The sequence below is a fragment of the Ambystoma mexicanum genome, chromosome 2p (assembly GCF_040938575.1).
Source record: "Ambystoma mexicanum isolate Mex_15411 chromosome 2p, UKY_AmexF1_1, whole genome shotgun sequence".
NCBI classification, from domain to species: Eukaryota; Metazoa; Chordata; class Amphibia; order Caudata; family Ambystomatidae; genus Ambystoma; species Ambystoma mexicanum.
In genome coordinates, this window is record NC_090923.1 from 721,487,509 (window position 1) to 721,504,482 (window position 16,974).

Sequence of the window (16,974 nt, forward strand, 5' to 3'; positions counted from 1 at the left end):
GACTACAACGTGCTGAACATTCCATCCGAAGTTTGAAGTGAAATCTATAGTAGCTGGTCATCTTCCCAAAGTGAAGGTTTTAAGGTAAGGCTGCAATCTATCTAATTAAAATTGAAAATTAAACACAGTTGATGTTGGAGTAACCAATCCCATACCATTGTTGTGTCCCTCGCATAGAAGTTGCAGAAAACGGAAGAGATCCTGTGTGAATAGATCATCGGCCATCACTTTTTCACCTATGATAGAGGGGAGAGCGGGGAAGGGATGAAGAGAAAAATGAGGCAACAACAACAAATAAAAGGTAGACATAGGTTTACAATTATCATTACGCAACAAGGTGAGACTAGTCCAGGAGTAGTTAAGTCCAATGATGACAGAAAAGGTCACAGAAATTGACACAATTGCTCCTGGAGAGATTGTTAGACCAGGCACCACCCAGACACAGCAAATCAAGGTTAGGCAAATTTCATGCAGCACTCACAGAGCCCCAAGTGTGATTTGAGGGGAGGAGGGAGATAGACAGAGAGTGACCATATGGTGTAATGAATGCAAAGTGATTCCACAAAGATGTAAGCAGGGCATTTTGAATATTTATTTGATGATAGTGTCCAATTCCTTATGGACGGGAAAATACATCCCAGTTAATTCCAATTTTAAATAGAACTTCATAAATGTCCACCTAATCTTCTGAGAATGTACTCAAATATGAAGACTGGTGAAGAATATCCAGAATGTTATACTTTTCCAATGTTTTGTGCAGAGTAGGGAGAATTACTTACCATTAATGTTCTTTCTATGGATTCTCCTCCCACAGATTCCTCATCTGGATAGGTATCTTCCAGCGCCAGTTGTTCTTGGAAAATCTCAACAGGGGACATAGTGCGACTCAATGACATCCCCTTGTCTCTCCTCCACCTTGGCTCTAGCGCTTCACTACTCCGGATGTGGAATTGGCAGTCATCCTTATAGTACACACTGCTTCTCTAGTTCATTCTCCACCTTTTGTACCCTGTGCTCAGTAGTGAAGGGGATCAATCCCCTAGTAAGGACAAAAACATGTGTGGAAGAAGTTGGAAACACTTTTTGTGAAGAACAATCACCAAGCTCTACAGACAAGGCCATCCTGTCCAAATCTGTGCAACGTGCACGCGCTGCCTTTTTAAAAAAAACTACTTTTATGACTCACCAACAAGAAAGCCTTCAGATGTGGGGAAGGTTAGGAGGGTGATGAGGTGATGAGAATTTGAGGGAGGAGAATTCATAGAAAGAACATTATCGGCAATTTTCCCTTCAATGGATTGCATCCTCCCACAGACTGCTCATCTGGATGGACCCCCTTAGCAGTAATTGAGAGAAAGGTTTGCAAAACTGCCATGCCATAGCGGGCATCTCTGCCCCTAGATAGATTCAGGCTGTAATACTTTGAAAAGGTATGAAGGAACGCGTATGTAGCTGCCTGGCAGATGTCCATCACCCTCAATCACCTTTTCAGAGCCGAAGACGCAGCCACCCCCCCTCGTGGAGTGGGCTCTTGACGGGATCTCCCATTTGCCTTTTTGTAACACTCCATTATGCATAAGCCAATCCAGCGAGAAAGGGTCTGTTTTGTCACGACATGGCCCAACCATCCCAAAGACAAAGCAACAAAAAGCTGGTCATCCCTGCGAAAAGGCATCATTTTGGCCACATGATAGCTCAAAGCTCATTTTGGGTCCAGTTTATAGAGCCTCTCCTCTTCCTTGGATGGATGAGGTGGTGGGAAAAACACTGGCAACTATATATTCTGAGCCATGAAATTCCAAAACAACTTTCGACAAATATTTCAGCCTGAATTTTAAGGTAACTTTCTCATTAAAAAACTGAAGAAATGGGGCTTACACTGCAGTGCCCGCAACTCACTTACATATCTGGCCAATGGAATTTCCTTCAAAAACACTTTCTTCAACGTGAGAAGCCTGATCAATGCAAAGTGCAAATGCCTAAAGAAAGCCTCCATCAAGAAAGAGAGAACTAAATTAAGATCCCAGGTTGGGACTTCAAACTGAACTGGGGGAAACACATTCACAGGCCCAATAAGGAATTGGGAAACACAGGGACTGAAAAGAAAGAAACTTGATCCGGTTGTCTCTTAAAAAGCGAAAGGGACGCGGGATACCCTTTAACCGTGCCCATCTGTAGACCCTACTTGGCCATGGACAACAGAAACTCCAAGACCAACGATGTGGGACACGCCATTGTGTCTGTGCCTCTCTCTCTACGCCATGCACTGACCTTCTCCATCTGCACGCATAGCTGGACCACATAGAGGGCCGCCACACAGCTAGAAACACCTCCAATACATCTGTTGAATCCCAATCATCATATCTCAGCCTCTCAAGAGCCACACATGTATTAAGTACCCGACCCTCTGACTGGGACAAGAGGTCCGTCCTGCGAGTAATCCAGGGAAATTAGGATCAGGTGAGCGCAAAACTTCCTCAACCTCCTGTGAACTAACGGGATGACCAAAAACAGAGGGAATGCACAGTGTAGGTCAAAAAACCATTGCACGTAAAAGGTGTCTCCCAGAACCACATTGGGGGAAATTCCCACAAGCATAAAAGTTTGCAATACAAGTTGCTTTTTTCGCTGTACACATGTTCACTGCCAGTGTTTCCCAAAGGTGGCAGTTGTCTGCAAAGACACCATATCTCCCACTTGTGGGAGACCAAACCCTGCCTGTTAAGGGCATCTGTCAATCAGTTCTCTGTCCCTGCTAAAAAGATCACAGAGATCAAAGTCTTGTTTTCCAACAACCACCAAAATCGCAGGGTCTACCTGCATTGTGGCAATGACCACACACCCCTCTCTTGTTCAGGTAGTGCATGGCCACTGTGCTGTCTGTTAAAACATTCGTCCCCTGAAAGGACAGTGCAAAAGCGGTCAGTGGCGGTCTGACCACTCGCAGTACCAGCACACTGATGTGCCATTGCCTCACTACCTGGGACCAAATCCTGCACACCTGCAGATCTCGGCAGTTAGTACCCCAGCCTTTCCTGGATATATCTGTGAGAACCTGGGCTTTTGGGCAAGTCATCCAGCATGGTTCCCCAGTCAGAACACTGTGACAGATCATTGGCCACTGCCCTCGAACCCCTGTATGCATACGACATCTCGCCGGAAAACTGCAACCACATAGTAGCCACTGTAAAGAACACATCCTCAGTCTGGCCTTGGGCACCAGAAAAATGCGGCCCAGAAGGCAGAGAAAGGCTGAGGCTGGTAGCTTGATAGCTGGAACAGCATGACCATTTGAACGATGCTGCTGACTTTTTCCTTGGGGTGAAGCCTTCTCCACCAACGTGTCGGGGACTGCCCTGATGAACTAGATCCTGTGTGTAGGTGTCGTGTGAGACTTTTGGAAACAGGGAGAAGCCCAAGGGGTGCAGTAGAGAACAAGTGTCCTTGAGGTGCCTCGATACTTGTTCAGGAGCGTGTCCCCAGATAAACCAGTTGCCCATATACGGGAAAACAGTGGCCTCATTACGAGTTGGGCGGTGCGGGTCAAATGTGGCGGTATTACCATATACCACTGCATTACCGCACTGCCCAACTCTGAGGTGGGCGGAAAGTTGGAGGATTCACATCCAGCTATAAGATGGAGGTAAATCTGCCGACTTTCTACCCATTTTCAGCAGAATCACCATGGCGGAATTACCACTGCTGTATTTCCGCCCAAAATGCCCCATTGAGTCATATGGACTCAAAAATAAATGGGGACTTACACCGCCACTTGTAATCCAGCAGTAATACCGCTGGACCAAGTGGCAGTAACAGTAATACAGTTTGGTGGTATCTGGGCAGATTTACCACTCAGATACCACCAAACCCTTAATGAGGCCTTATAGACTACAACCCACGTGAAATGGGCCGAAAGTACTGCCATCAGCTTGGTGAACATCTTGGGTGTGCAGGTCAGTCGAAAGGGAATCATTTTGAACTGAAACTGTGTGCTCCCAATGACGCCCCTCCTGTGCTTCTAGAGGATTGGTCCATGGAAGTAGGCGTCCTGTAGGTCCAATGACACCAACCAGTCCTGGCTTTGCAGAGCCTGGAGAATTTCTCGCAACTTCAACATTTTGTCCCTCCTCATGAACTTGTTTAAGCCCCTGAAGTCCAGGATGGGACAAATACATCCCCCTACTTGTGTGCTAAGAAGTAACGAGAGTACCAGCCCGATTCCCTCTCATGAGTCAGGTTCTCATCTCCTGATCCTTTTGACAACTAATAGGTCAAATCTTCCCTTAACTCTGGCTCTGAGTCTGAGGAGGGAGTGTAGGAGGCTTGTCTGAAGGTTTGCACAGGAATGAAAGATATTAACTTAGGTCTATCTAGAGCACCCAAACATCGGCAGTGATCTCATGCCACCTGTTGTAGTGCTTGTATGTTCTTCGGCAAAGAGGTTTGAGGTGGGTGCTGCCGTCGGCGCCAAAATGTAAACTGTCTAACTTCTTTACATTACCTACGCCTGCCGGGGTGTGACAACTTCTGTTGTGTCTGCTTAGCCTGTGGCAAATATCCTTTCCTCACAAAGGAGGTTTAGAGGCAGAAACTCCATCTCAATGGACATAAGGTAAAATAAAGGAGGAAGATGGGGTAGGCTGTTGGACTGCCAGTCCTAATATTTTTCCAGGAATTCATTGGCTTTTGGTCCAAAAAGATGCTCTCTTTCGAAAGCCACGTCCAAGAGACTTGTCTGGCCCTCCCAGGAAATCTCTGATGATCTGACAACTGCTGATGTCCCAATGGACAACCCAACACAATCTGCTGCATCCAAAGAAAGCACCTCTAATATCTCCCTCTGGTAATAACAGTAATTCTGCCGACACCTCTGGCACCACATTCCACAACACACGAAAGAATTTGACAAGAGCGCAGGAGTCATTCATCACCTTTAATCTAAATCTGTCGGAAGGCTGAACATCAATTGCTTTGAATTGACCATTGCTGCCTGGACTACCAAGTCTTTGGTACTAGGGTGGGCAGAAAGGAATGGTCAGGTACCCCGTACGGGCTTGTACTTGTTGGTGAGCAGCCTGTCAACTGCCGGTGTCATGTATGGAGGCTGCCACAATGCCATAACTGGCTCCACGATAACCACATTAAATGGGAAAGTCGTCTCCGACAAGGACACTTGCCAAGGATATCCGTAAGTTCATATTGCCCCTACAGCTTTTAGGGGGTTACACAATTTTACAACATTTTGCTTCTGTTGTGTTTTAACATAGGGGATGTGTCCAACCCCCTCGCATCATGAAGGCCCCAGGCCAGGTCTAGGAGCTCTGCCTGGTCTGTCAAAAAATCCAGCACTGGGAAGAGCCCTGCCCCGGTAAGCAGTGCGAAGACTAAGGGGCCGGGATCGCCTTCCTTATTAAAAATGGAGCGCATTGACTGAAAGTACTTAACCATCTTCCCTGGGGCATATCTCAAGTCCTGCAGAACGTGGTTGGAGCAGTCAACCTGGACGCACTGGTGCTCCCAGTGGTAATGGTTGAACTCGATGCACCAACCTTCTTCCATTACATTACATTACATTGCATTTATATGGCGCACCATAAACCCATAGGTGTGAGGGCGCAGACAAACAAAAACAAAGCAGAGAAGGAAGAAAGAAAGGCTAAAACGATCTAAGGGGTAGCAGAATTAATAAACCAGGGGCAGCTATTTGAAGAGGAAGGTTTTAAGGCCCTTCTTGAATGAATTCAGAGAAGATGAGTTTCTCAGTTGGTCTGGCAGAGCATTCCAAAGTGCCGGTGCCACTGAGGAAAAAGCACCACATTGTGCCTTTTTGCTTTTGACTCTGGGCTGCTGAAGCAAGTTCCGGTTGTTAGACCGAAGGTTTCTAGCAGAGGATTTTTTTCCTATGTACCTTTGCAGGTATGGGGGCATCTTGCCCTGAAGACATTTAAAGGTGATGACCATAAGTCTAAAGGAGATTCTTGATTCTACGGGCAGCCAGTGTAGTGCTCGACGTGCCTCCGAGACATGTACCCTGTGAGAAAGACCGGATACCACTCTGACTGCTCCGTTCTGAACCACCTGAAGTCGTTTGACGATTTTTTTACTGGCGCCCGCTAATAGGCTACAACAGTAGTCAAGTTTGGAGCCTATAATGGCTCGGGCGATGGTCTCAGCATTGGATTGGGAAATGTAGGGACGCAGATGGGATAACAATTTAATGTAGTAGTTAGCGGAAGAGACGGTACTGGCTACATAGGAGTTCATCTTGAGTGATTGATCCAATACCACACCCAAGATTTTAACCTTGGGAAGAGTGGAGATCAGAACATCTCCCAGCTGGAAATGTTTATACATTGAGTCCAATTTGGCTATGATGCTGTCCGATCCTACAATCATAAGTTCTGTCTTGCTGCGGTTAAGTGCAAGATTATTCCACATCATCCATTGTTCAATCAAGGCGAAGATGCGGTTAAGTTCCTTTTCATCCTCCGAATGCTGGCCTGTAAGAGGGATGACACATTGAGTGTCATCTGCATAGTTGGAAAAGAGGATGCCCTCATGGGCCAGATGAGCAAAGAAAGGGGACATAAAGATGTTATAGATACAAGGAGACAGACTGGCGCCTTGTGGCACTCCAAACAATGTCTGAATTGCAGGAGCTTTGGCATTGTTGGCACATACCCTGCTAGACCTGTTGGATAAGAATGAAAGTATCCAGTTGGTAGCGGCCTGTGAACAGTTAGCTACTGACATGAGCCTATCTGCTAGAATGGCATGATCGACGAGATCGAATGCTGCCGATTGATCTAGGGAGATTAAGAGAGAGGTCTTTTGAGAGTCCATTCTTTGTAGTAACTGAGACTTCAGATCAAGAAGGGAGGTTTCCGTACCAAACCCTTGTCTGAATCCTGACTGAAAAGGGTTGAGAATGGGGTGGGCATTTAAGTGTTGCGCAATTTGAATATAAGCAACTCGATCCAATATCTTGAGCAAGAAAGGAGTGTTAGTTATGGGCCTATAATTAGTAGGGACGTTTTGATCCAGGCTGGGTTTTTTCAACAAGGGAGTGACCCAAGCCTGTTTCAAATCGTCTGGGACCGAACAGCTCTGTAGCGAGGTGTTGACAAATTTACATATGGCATGAATAAGAGAGGGGGGACAGGTTTTAATAATAGTTGAGGCACAGGGATCCCCGGTGCAATTGGTTGCCTTAAGTTTGTTAATAATGGTGGTCAGTTCCTCCTCTGATATTGATGTAAAATCAAAAATGGGGATATTGGGATCCCTAATAAAGGTGTTACTAACTAAGTTGAAATCTGGTGTATCCAAGGCTGCTTTTTTGGTTGCTATAGCTTTCCGGATACCGTCCAATTTATTAACCATGGCGGTCTGAATATCCAAGCACCACTCGTCATTTTTAATAATGGCGGATAGTGCCGGTTCTGGGACTGACTCTTGTTCTTTTAATATTTTAAATAGCTCCTTAGTGTTTGATGTGGCCTGGGAGATTCTTGAATCCAAGTAGGATTTCTTGGCGTCAACAACCGCCCTTTTGTAATTTCTTGCGGCTTCCTTATAGTTGAAAAGTGTTGTGGGAAGTTGATTAGCTTTCCAAGAATAGTATAACTTGAGAGAGAGAGCTTTAAGGGATTGAAGTTCGGGCGAAAACCACGGGTTAGCAGGTTTCTTTTCAATCGGTTTCTTTTTATCTTTTAAGGGAGCGAGAGTGTCTGCCACTAGTTTAAGATTAGAGCAGATTTTCTTGGTAAGGGTGCCAAGATTATCTGTCTCCTGGATGTGTAAAGTTTGGGAAGAAAGGGATTCAATTTTGTCCGCGTTTAACAGCTTGATGTTACGATATGTAGCCGTCACCGACCGCACTGTTTGGACTTTGGAGACAAATGGTATAGTAATAGAGAAATGAACAGCATCATGGTCCGATTGGGATTGGGTGCCAAGCTCATGGACGTTCAACTCACCTCCAATGCCTTTTTACTGTCTGCCTCATGTGGGGTAGCTGGCAATACTGCTGACAACATTGAGGACGAAGCTGTACGTGTCACGGCCTTGGTGAACAAATAAAGCATTTGTTGTTTGAGTTCTTTCCACTCCTCACTAGATGCCCCCTTTCATGGGTATCACTTAACCTTCTTGGTTGACGGTTTGGCTCTCATCTCGTCTGTGTCTACGCTGTGTCCATGCTTCTTTTATCTTGTGGGTCTCACTACGGAAGTAGGATCTTTTTTTTGCTTTTTTATGGCGAATACCCTTCCTCTCCTCCTTCTTGTCCAAGGTCAGACCTTCAGTGTAGGCCTCTGAAGATTTAGCAGCCAGGCGGGCTGGCGACTTTGATGGGCCCCTAATAACTCCAACTTTGCAGAGCGTTCCCTTGAGGCCTTCGGCCTCATTGACTGTCCTGATCCACATTGCTCCATGTCTTGGTCCACCCCCAGACACCACACACATAGGTTGCGTGGGTCGGTGATGGACAACTTTGAGCCACAGTCTTGGCAGTGTTTAAAATTCGATAGTTGGGTTCTGATAATGGTGTATGAAAACATTTTTCAGGTTTATTTTCTGACACAGTTTATTGAGCATGCAACAAAAAGGAACGGAGGTAGGGGTGAATTGTGCGTATTATAAGTATTACTGCTGATGTCATGTTCGGAGTTGGGGAGCACTGGAGAGCTGAGGTGCATGAGAACCGAGATGTTGTAGAGCTGCACTACGCCCCCTGTTTTGATTTTCTGATGACAGCTTGTGCTGAGGTTTATCTATCTAGATAAGGAATCTGTGGGAGAATGCAATCCATTGAAGGGGTTGAACAAGTTACTTACCCCTGGTAATGTTCTTTCGACTGGATGCTTCTCACACGTATTCCTCATCTTTGGATATCTTCCCTTCCAGCTTTAGCTGCTTCAGAAAATTTATTTTGACAGAGGGCGCTGTGTGTCGATGCAGTCGATTCAAAGTCCCTCAAGGGCTTCCATTTCAGAGTCGATGTCAGTATATATAGCATGCACCGCGCTTGTTAGCTTCAGTTCTGTTTTTACACCTTCCTCTTGCGGAATTACCAGCATCAGTGAGTCCCAGACAGTACCAGACTTTGAAAGAGAATATAGTGGAATACCTGGAAATTCTACAGTGGGGTAGGGTGGAAGGGGCGATGAGGAATACGTGGGAGGAACATCCAGTCGAAAGAACGTTACAAGGGGTAAGTAACTTGTTCTTCGAATGGATTGTGTCCTCCCACGTATTCCTCATCTTTCGATAGACTCCCAAAGCAGTGTTAGGCTTTGGAGGAGGGAGTAAGAATTTTCAGATTTAAGATTTGTCATGGATTGAATGTAGGACAGCTTTCCCAAATCCTCCTTCTTGGCTAGAGGATGAATCCAGACAGAAATATTTTGTAAATGTGTGAATGGCAGACCAAGTGGCTGCCGCACAAATTTCTTTTATAGGCACCCCTTTTTGCAGAGCAGAAGATGTCGCCATGCCCCTTGTGGAATGAGCTCTCAGGCCTTCAGGGGGATCTTTTCTATCCAATCTGTAGCATTCTGTAATAGCAAGAATTATCCATCTGGACAAAGCTTGTTTTGTAACTGGAAATCCCAGTGTGTGTCCAGTGTACCCAATGAAAAGCTGGTCATGCTGACGTAGTTTCACCGTTCTTGAAACGTAAAAGCTCAAAGCACTTCTGGGATCAAGCCTATGTAGCCTTTCCTCTTCCTTGCCTTGATGAGGAGGCGGATAGAATGTTGGAAACACAATTTTCTGGGATAAATGAAATTCTGATACCATTTTTGGCAAAAAAGAAGGTTTAACCCTAACGACAATCTTGTCTGTGTAAAAAATAGTAAAAGGAGGCTAAGCCTGCAGCTCACTCACCCTACAGGCTGATGTCAATGCAACTAACAGAATGGTTTTAAATGTTAGTAGCCTAAGTGGACATGAATGGAGTGGCTCAAAGGGAGTATACATCCGAAATTTCAACACAAGATTAAAGTCCCAAATTGGCACTTGAAAAGGTGTAGGAGGGAACACGTTAGTGAGCCCTTTAAGAAATTGTATGATCAACAGCATCTTGAAATATGATACCTCTTCCGCTATGCGCTTGAAGAGTGAAAGCGCTGCCAAATGCCCTTTTATTGGTCTAATCTGGAGACCCAGTTTTGCCAAATGTAACAAAAAGGACAACACCATAGGTTAATTGCACTGAAAAGGGTCCACATCCTTTTCCCTACACCAGCTGCAGAATCGATTCCAGTGGCAGAGTACCAGGGATTTTGTTGCTGGCCTTCTGGCCAGAATCAAAATCTCTATTACGTCATCTAGTAGGTCCCAATCCTTATATCTCAACCTCTCAGAAACCATGCGTGAAAGTTGAGTGTCTTGACCTCTGGATGGAGAACCTGAACCTCCTCTCGCTAGAGAAGGTCCTCTCTTTGTGGAAGATGCATTGGAGGGCAGATGGACATGTCCAGAAGGTCCGGGTACCATGTCCTCCTGGCCAAATCCAGAGCAATTAGGGTCATGCATTTCCCAAATGTTCTCAAGCTTCTGATCACGTGAGGAATGATGGGGACTGGAGGAAACTTGTACAGGAGTGGAAACTCTCAGTCCACTATGAACGCGTTCAGGGAAATTCCCTGGAGGAGAACAGATCGTAATTCTGGTTGACACAGGTCACGAACAGAGCTACCTGAAGGGTTCCCCAAAGGGTGAAGATCTCTTGAAGGACTTCCTGAGCTAGTTCCCACTCATGGGAGACTGTGCTTTGCCTGCTCAGAGCATCCACTGCCGTGTTATCCTCTCCGGCTAGGTGAACTGCTGATAGGGAGATTCCTTCTTGAATTAACCAGACCCAAAGCTGCAATGCCTCTCTGCACAGTGGTAGTGACCCTACAGTACAGCCCCTCTCTTGTTGAGGTAGTACATGGCCACTGTGTTGTCAGTCATTATCTGGACATTCTTTCCCCGTACAGAGGCCAGAAAAGCCTTTGGCGCTTGTCTGATCGCCCTGAGAATCAAAAGGTTGATGTGTAGTTTGGACTCCGCAAGAGACCAACGACTGCTGATTGTCAGATCATTGGCGTGGGCTCCCCACCCCGTGAGTGAGATGTCCGTAACTACTGTGATCTCTGGACATGGTTGCCAACAAGGTTCTCCCTTCAGAATATTGTCCTCGCAGGCCCACCACAGGAGATCCTGTGCACCCTGCTTGGAACCTGAAGTAGGTCTGACATCTTGTCTCAGAACTGAGACCACTGGGTTCTGAGGGCCCACTGGAGGGATCTAATTCTCAGACAAGCCTCTGGCACCAGGAAAATGCAGGATGTCATGTGGCCAAGCAACCTCAAAAAGTCAAAGGCCAGAAGATGCTGGGGGTTCTGGAATTTGGTGACCATCTGCAGAATGTGTTGAGCAATCACCTTGTGCCAAGGCTTTTCCCAATGATGCATCTAGGCCTTTGCAATTGTATCATGTGGGACTTCTTGTAATTGTGGGAGAAGCACAGTCTGTGGAGAGAGTGTCAGGTTATGCTGAGATGTTCCAGGTCTTGTTCGGGAGAACAAACCAGATCAGCCAATCGTCCAGGTAGTGGTAGATATGAATCCCCCCTCTCCTGAGACTCGCTGCAACCACCACCATCAGCTTGGTGAAAACCCTTGGGGCAGACGTCAGCCCGAATGCCAAAACTTGGCAATGATAATGAGAACTACCAACGGCGAACCTCAGGTACTTTCTGTGCTTGTGATGGATCACCACATGAAAGTAAGCATCCTGAAGGTCCAATGACACCATCCAATCCTGGAGCTGGAGGACCTGAAGGATCTCAGAAAGTGTGACCATCTTGAACTTGTCCTTCCTGAGGAACTTGTTTAAGAATTTCAATTCCAAGATGGGTCTCAATCATACGTCCTGCTTGGAAATTAGGAAATTGTTCCTCTTCGTTACAGGTACTGGTTCTAAAGCACCTTTCTCTAGCAGGCTCAAGATCTCCTGCACAAGGAACAGATCCGGAACTTTGAACGAGTCACTCCCTGGTGGATGGTCCTGAGGCCTTCTTAAAAAGGGGAGACAGTAACCCTGGGCTACTGTTTCCAACACCCACGCATCTGAAGTAATTCCTCCCCATTCTTGCAGATGCAGTGAGAGTCTGCCTCCGACCAAGGTCTTGTGGGTTAAGGCGTCAAGAGAGGTTTTGAGGTGGCTGAAGCAGCAGCTGGTGGTAAGGTAACCATTGCTTTAGTGGACTTTGCACCCCTCCCTCGTCCACCACGCAGAAATCTTTTTTGACTAGCCAGTCCTCCTGATCGTCCAACTGAGAAGTGGAAGCGAAAGGACCTACCCCGCCAAGATGGTCACTTGGGTGTGATGGTTGTGGTAGTCTGATAGTGGCACCAAGGGATTTGGCTGCCGTCTTTGAGGTCTGCAGCTTCTCCAGGTTTTTGTCAGCTTTGCTGCCAAACAGCTAGTGGCGTCAAAGGGAATGTTGATGAGCCTGGACTGCACGTCCGGTGCAAAACCCAACTTCCCCAACAACGCAAACCTGCATATTACTATGCTTGCCGCCATAGCTCTGCAGATGCTATCAGCCGAGTCAAGTCCTGACTAAAGAGACTCACACATAACCTCCTTACTGTCTCTTACAATATTCAGGAAGTCATCTCTTTCTTCCCCTTCAGGAATATGGTCAGCCGCCATAGCTATACCGTCCCACAGGGTGAATGTGAATTTTGCTAAGGCGCAAATGGCATTTACAGATTTGAGAGGCATGCTCCTGGCAGAAAATACCTTCCTTGCCCAAGCATCGAAACATTTATCATCCCTATCTGGTGGTATGGTTGGGTATGCAGCCTGTTTGGATGTAGATGTCGCTGCCTGAACCACCAGGCTCTCTGGTGTTGGGTGCTTTGACAAGTAGTCAGGATCGGTGCTTGAAGGCCTGTACTTCTTGGTGAGGTTCTTATTCATCGCAGGACTTAATTCAGGAACCTCTCAATTTGCCATTACCCTTTTTTGAAGGGCAACATGAAATGGAAGAACGGGATCCTTCTGTGGATTTTTGTTGAGAATTTATGTCAAGTCGTCTTGCTCGGATGGTGGAGCAGGTCTACCCCATACCATAAAATCAGTAGTTCTGGCCATAAGATGCCTGTAAGAGGCCTCTGCATGGTCTGCCAGGTCAGGCTTGCCAAAGTCAAGTTCAGGTGATGTGTCAATACCACTAGAAGATTTAAGATTCTCATATAAGTCCTTTAACCTGAACTCTGAAATAAGTGCATCTGGGACGTAAGGAGTGCCAAACTCCAGACCAAACGGAGAAGCGTCCTAGTCTGATGGCTCATGCTCCTCATGAATGGAGGATAAAGATTTGAAAAATCCTTCCTTGGCAAAGGCTTATAGGATTTTCCAATTAATTTCCTTAGAAATTACTGGAGATTTTGTGGCCAAAGAAGCCGATGGCTTTGACAGGAATGGCATCAACGGCATCGGGACCGATGGCGTTGACGGTCTCGACACTAATGGCGTCAATGGTTTCGACGATTTATGCGTCGATCATGGCGTTGACTGATCCTTCGAAGGGCTTGACCCTCAACTCAGAGTCTTCGATGGTTTTTCGTCATGTCGAGACCTCGACAGTTCTCAAGGGGTCTGCGGCCTGCATCCCGGGCTAGAGGGTGCGTGGGATTTAGCCTTAGCCCTTTCCTTGTCGGCTTTCGACAGGAGCATGGCTTTTTTCTTTCTCTTTCGAGGGGGTGGGGGCCTCCCTCTCGAAAATATTTAGCATTTCCTGCCTGAATTCCTCCCACTGAGCCGGTGTCGAGGATTTAGTTGGGCAGGTTATCCTTCTCTCTAGTAAGGAATCAGATGAAGAAGAAGAAGGCGATCTATAGTGCCTGTCTTCGATGAGGACAAGGAATGGTGCGATCCGCTCCTGTAGCGTGAATGCTTTTTCGATCTTTTGCTTCGAGGAGAGTCGCCTCTCGACTCGTCGGACGAGTGTTTCTTCCACAGAGTCGTCGAAGGGGATTTAGTAGGGGGCCCACCCATGGCTAATTTGCCTTTATGCTCTTTCAGAGCCTTACCAGTCATGGATTGACAGGACTCACAGTCTGCCATGCTATGCTCCACGCCAAGGCACCACAGAAACACTTGATGAGGATCTGTGGCAGTGCAGTTGTGAATTTCTTTTTACCCGGTCTTCGGGGTTGATGGTATTGGAGGTGAGGCCATCGTACTCGATGTCGTAGTTTTTTCTCACAAAAAAATGAAGCATGTCGTATTAAACGAAGCATTAGCTATCGCAGAAAAACAGAACTCAAGCTTACAAGAGCTGCACATACTATATATACCATACTATATATGACGTCGACCCCGAGATGGAAGCCGTGGAGGGACATCGAGTCGCCTATATCGATGCACAGCGCCCTCTGCCGAATTATTTTTTCCAAAGCAGCTACAGCTGGAAGGGAAGATATCTAAAGATGAGGAATGTGTGGGAGGACACAATCTATATGAAAAAGTACACACTTAACCAACTGCTTCTATGCATCCATACTGTGGCCATAGACCTATGATAATTTGCCTAATTAAAGATGATATTGAAACAAGTAACGCGTTTTTGTCACTGGTCACCGAAGGGTAACATTTAAGGTCAGAACCAATTAAATCAATCTGTCTAAATTATTTTTTAAAAACAAGCCTACCGTGCCAATTTATTCCTAGAGGACAGGAATGGAGACTGTATGTGATTTGTCAAACATCACCTCCTTCATGGCTACATTTCCTACATTCCTGACATTGGGCCTCATTACGAGGAAGGCGGCCACGGAATGAACGGTGCCGGTAAGGGACCGGCACCGTTCATTCCGTGCCGCCTCATTACGAGGCCTGCAGCGAGTCCCGCTGAGGACGTCTGGTGAGACCAGATGTCCTTAGAGGGACCCGCTAGCAGACCAGGATGCTAACAACGGCCCATCATTAACGGGCCCATTGTTAGCATCCTCCCCATCCCATTGAGCCCTATAGGGGCTCAAATGGTAATGGGGATGTACCGAGTCCCGGGAAAGGGAATTACCGGGCCCTCCATGGTCAGAATGGCCCGGTAATTCTCTATTCCTGGAACCCGGACCCGGTACCGCGTTTGCGTGTAGCCATGCCGATAAAAGCGGCATGGCTACCTCCAAACTCGTAATGAGGCCCATTGTCTTAAATCCATGCAGTTACACATGACTGAAGCTAGAGACAAAGATCAGGAGTTAATCAGAAAAAACATTTAAAAATGAACTAAAACATACCTACAAGCATGGAGGCCTGTTTGAGTAATGAGCCTATACATTTTTTGCACTGTAGTATGTGCCAACCATGCACAAATGGTATGAGCAAATGCAAAGGGGCTAATTTTGTATAGTGGCTTTAACGGCTTACATTTACGCCACGCCTCATTTTTATCCATTTGTATGGCAGACAGAAACCTTGCGTTTCCGCCACCTCCATCCTCTCTGCCATACAAATGCTACGGCATTTGCGCCTGCATGGATTTTCATGTAGGTGCGAATGCTGGAGATCCCTATTGTGGCTGCCTGCTTTATACACCAGCAACTGATGAAAATTTGGCGGCAAGGAGCCATTTACAGTTGCAGTGTAAACGTAACCGCTCCCCACTGTCAAATTACACTTAGGAACTAAATGAGCTCCTAAGCGTTTTAACATAATAAAAGAACTGGTAAAACAAAGGTGGGACTATGAAAGGGAATACTATTCTCTTGGTCCCATTTCCCCTTTTTTTCAACAGTCGAGACAGTATGTTACATCTCAGTTTAAACAATGGCATATTAAGACCTGTTGTTGACATTCTACAACACTGATTAGCTGAGATTTCAATGACAAGTGCTACCTCATGGTGATTTAATAAGATCAGAAGTGCAACATTTTGAATAGGGAGATACATTTATAAGGGTTTAGAAAGGGAGGTCGGCCACTATGTGCAAGACAGCAAAGCATGATCACAGAATGACGACAAAGTGATTGTTTAGCACTGGTTCTTATGCACTGGTAGCAATTATGAAAAACAAAAGTAGAAGATGTATTTTGTATTTAAGAACTTCCAGTCTACATCTTTCACGTTACACTAAACACACTTCCTTTAATAGGTCACAATCACCAAAGTGGCATCTGGTATTCTGTTATGCTAATATTTAATTCGGAAGATTCTACCACTCGTAAGCTTGGCCATGAAGCTGGAGTAGTGAGATCACATTTTGTACTTAAGCTATTGCAATGGCATGTATACAGACCTGTCAAAGAGAAGTAAGGATTCAGGTACAAGTAATCTAAGGAAGGGCAGCAAGATTGAAGACAGGGGCTCAAACCAAGATAACATCAGCTGTGCACTTGAGTGCTACATTTTCTCCCCATACAGTACAGGACCAAAGAATCATGTTCAAAGATTGTTGCATCAAGACAACCCATCAATTTAACAAGATCCACAACAGTGAACAAACTCTGGCCTATGTCTGCCAACAGGAAAAGTGTAGGTAAGAGGTTTTTGACTGTGCAGCCACAATTCTGGAATAAACTATTTCTGGCCTTGGGCATCAGGAAAGCCAGCCCAAATGTATAAACTGAACACTTCACAATGATCACCACAAAGTCTGACTCCCACAGATCGAGGGGCCTGAAATTTCTGCCAATTATTTTAACTTCAGTTATTCTTTTAACATAATTAACCACCTATTTCTGAAAGATTACCTCTGGACTAGCTGCAAACAGGCCATACTGTCTATTCACATGTATGCCCTCACTGCTTCTGAGACATGAAGCAACCTGTATGTGTGTGGTATTTTACAAATTACAACTAAAAAAAGCATGCCTGTGTGATCTGTTGCATGAAGAATATGCACAAACTTGAAGGTTAAAAAGATAACCAAAATAAAAACAGACTCATTAATCTTCAAATTAAGAAAA

General features: G+C 45.9%; 1 protein-coding gene across 8 annotated transcripts in view; it reads right to left on the reverse strand.

The window, feature by feature from the left end:
* RYR1 (ryanodine receptor 1) overlaps positions 1 to 16,974 on the reverse strand; it is a 946,449-nt gene that overhangs the window by 167,726 nt on the left and 761,749 nt on the right. For all 8 annotated transcript variants that reach the window (XM_069644325.1, XM_069644324.1, XM_069644319.1 and 5 more), the window contains one exon: positions 156 to 236. In XM_069644325.1, coding sequence (XP_069500426.1) covers positions 156 to 236 — 81 coding nt within the window. The remainder of the gene's footprint in view (positions 1 to 155; positions 237 to 16,974) is intronic.